Source organism: Cyprinodon variegatus, unplaced genomic scaffold (genome assembly GCF_000732505.1).
Source record: "Cyprinodon variegatus isolate N-32 unplaced genomic scaffold, C_variegatus-1.0 Scaffold406, whole genome shotgun sequence".
In the NCBI taxonomy this organism is placed as follows: Eukaryota; Metazoa; Chordata; class Actinopteri; order Cyprinodontiformes; family Cyprinodontidae; genus Cyprinodon; species Cyprinodon variegatus.
In genome coordinates this window covers 661,480-663,643 of record NW_015150859.1, presented here as the reverse complement: position 1 = coordinate 663,643, position 2,164 = coordinate 661,480, and the positions used below count along the sequence as shown (strand labels likewise).

The 2,164-nt window shown below is 37.0% G+C and overlaps 1 protein-coding gene across 1 annotated transcript in view; it reads right to left on the bottom strand.

Moving 5' to 3' along the window:
- LOC107093066 (glycerophosphodiester phosphodiesterase domain-containing protein 5-like) overlaps positions 1–2,164 on the bottom strand; it is a 47,916-nt gene that overhangs the window by 5,369 nt on the left and 40,383 nt on the right. The window contains exons 11-12 of the mRNA XM_015387886.1: positions 923–1,005; positions 731–804 (exon numbers count right to left, since the gene is read on the bottom strand). Of these exons, the coding sequence (XP_015243372.1) occupies positions 731–804; positions 923–1,005 (157 nt within the window). The remainder of the gene's footprint in view (positions 1–730; positions 805–922; positions 1,006–2,164) is intronic.

The following is a 2,164-nucleotide window of genomic DNA, read 5'->3' as shown; positions in this document are numbered from 1 at the left end:
GCCAGAAATAATGATAGTGAAATAATATTTGAAGGCAGGACGGTAATCTGGATGAACAGATGAAGTTTTCAGGTGGACTTTTTCCACTTAAAAACACATTAAAACTACTTTTTACCCACTGATCAGAGCAAATATAGCTGCCATTGTTCCAGGAAAAGAAAGGATAGAGTAGCTCCGCCCAACACGCATCAGAGCCGCGCAGCTAGAGCAGCAAAGATGCTTCACCAGCGCATCAAAACTAAACTTGTACAAGCAGCAAAAATGAAGCAGCACGTTTTCGCTGCTTCTGCTGCATCCGATCTGAACGTTTAAGTGCGCCTCCTGGTGGACAAATGAATGATTAAATCACTTCCAGTTTCTTAAAGTTCAATCTTATCCACTCCTAAAAATAATAACTTTCACATATTGCCATCCACCTAATGTCTGTACCGTGCTCGTCTTTGCAGCCGCTGCAACAGCTGCGTTTTTGGGATATAGACCAAAAAGCACCAATGTATACACAGTGGAGAACATGCAAACACTCCACACACAACCCTGGCTTCAAATCCAGGTCCTTCTTGCTGCATGACAACAGAACCTCTAACCCTGCAGCTCACTGTTGTTAAACAATCAGATTTTATAATGAACTTAGCAAGTCTAACACTTTGTTCTCCGGTATAGATGTATTTTCTTCCCTTCAAATATTCACCAGAATAAATATTAAACCTGCAGAGATATTGCAGCAGGTTACCTGTTTTTATTTGGCTGTAGCTGCTGTTATCCAGCTTCCTTTCTTCCTCTGAGCAGAAAGCCCGTTCTCGCCACCTGCGATTAAAAACAAAAGTACGTTTTTATTTGCGTGGGTTTTTAGATTTTATCCAAGCAGGAGACGGATGGAAACCAATCATTTGTGCAGGTAATAAACCCAAGTGGAACGGTTCACCTATGAAAGTAGAAGATTATGATGACCAACAGGAGGGAGAGGACATCAGTGAGAATCCACATCAGTCTGTATTCTTCTGGACTCTGAGACACACAGACAGGACTGTCAATCACAAGAATTTAACTTTTTTTTTTTTGCAGAAGAATGTAGAATAAAACTCGATGACGTGTGTTGTGATTTGGTCCTATATTCAATTCAGTTTAATTCAGTTTATTTATATAGCACCAATGAACACTACACTGGAAAAAATCACAATCTAGATAAGTAATTTTTTCTTAAAATAAGTGAATTTGTTCTTGGATTGAGGAGGTAAAAGAGACATCTTGCCAATAAAACAAAACAATTTAGACTTAAAATAAGAAAACAATTGATTTGTCTTATTTCAAGTGCATATTATCTAATTATCTTATTTTAAGAGTAAAAATACTCATTCCATTGGCAGATCATCTGATTTACATACTCAAATTAAGGGTAAATACACTTAATTTAAGAAATGTTGACCTATTTCTAGATTGTTTTTGCAGTGTATATTTCACTATATTTCTGTTCCTATGAACGCGATACGTCTCACCAACAGCAGTAGCACCCTCTAGTGGCTGTAGATCACAGCATCTCATCATCTGATCTGCAGCACTGGACTGCTTTATAAATTAACTGAAATAAATTAAATGATGTGTTGCAATGGGCCAGTCAAGGTCCAAATCACTACATGATTGAAAAGCTGTAGAGAGACCTTCATGGGGCTGAGCAGAAATTAATTCATGCAAACCTTAATTACCCAAAGCAATGCAGGAAATAAAATTAGTTTAAACATCTGCACAAAGAACCTGACCGCTTAGAGTCACTGCAGCCTCCTAAATCATGGGCTCTACTTAGTTTATCCACAGAAAGCTTTGTTCATTGCTTAATATTTGTTTGATAACTAATAAACACAGACAGTATGGTTTATACTTAAAATTAAATATTTAATAAGGTTAAAACCAGAAAAAAAAGGTTTTGTTTTGCTAAAGATCTAAAACCTTAGAACTGAAATAATTTTTAACATGACTGAAATCAAACATCTTCCAAAATGAGATTTGTTTTTTTTACAGTGACAATAATTTCAAATGTTTCATTTCCACTTTTAATGATAAATCTAAGGACTCCTTTCCAGGCCTGATCCTGGATCCTTGCTTCTCCAGCCTGGACCCACAGAGAATGGTTCTATAGAGTGGACCAGAAAGCTGTTTCAGGGTTCCTACA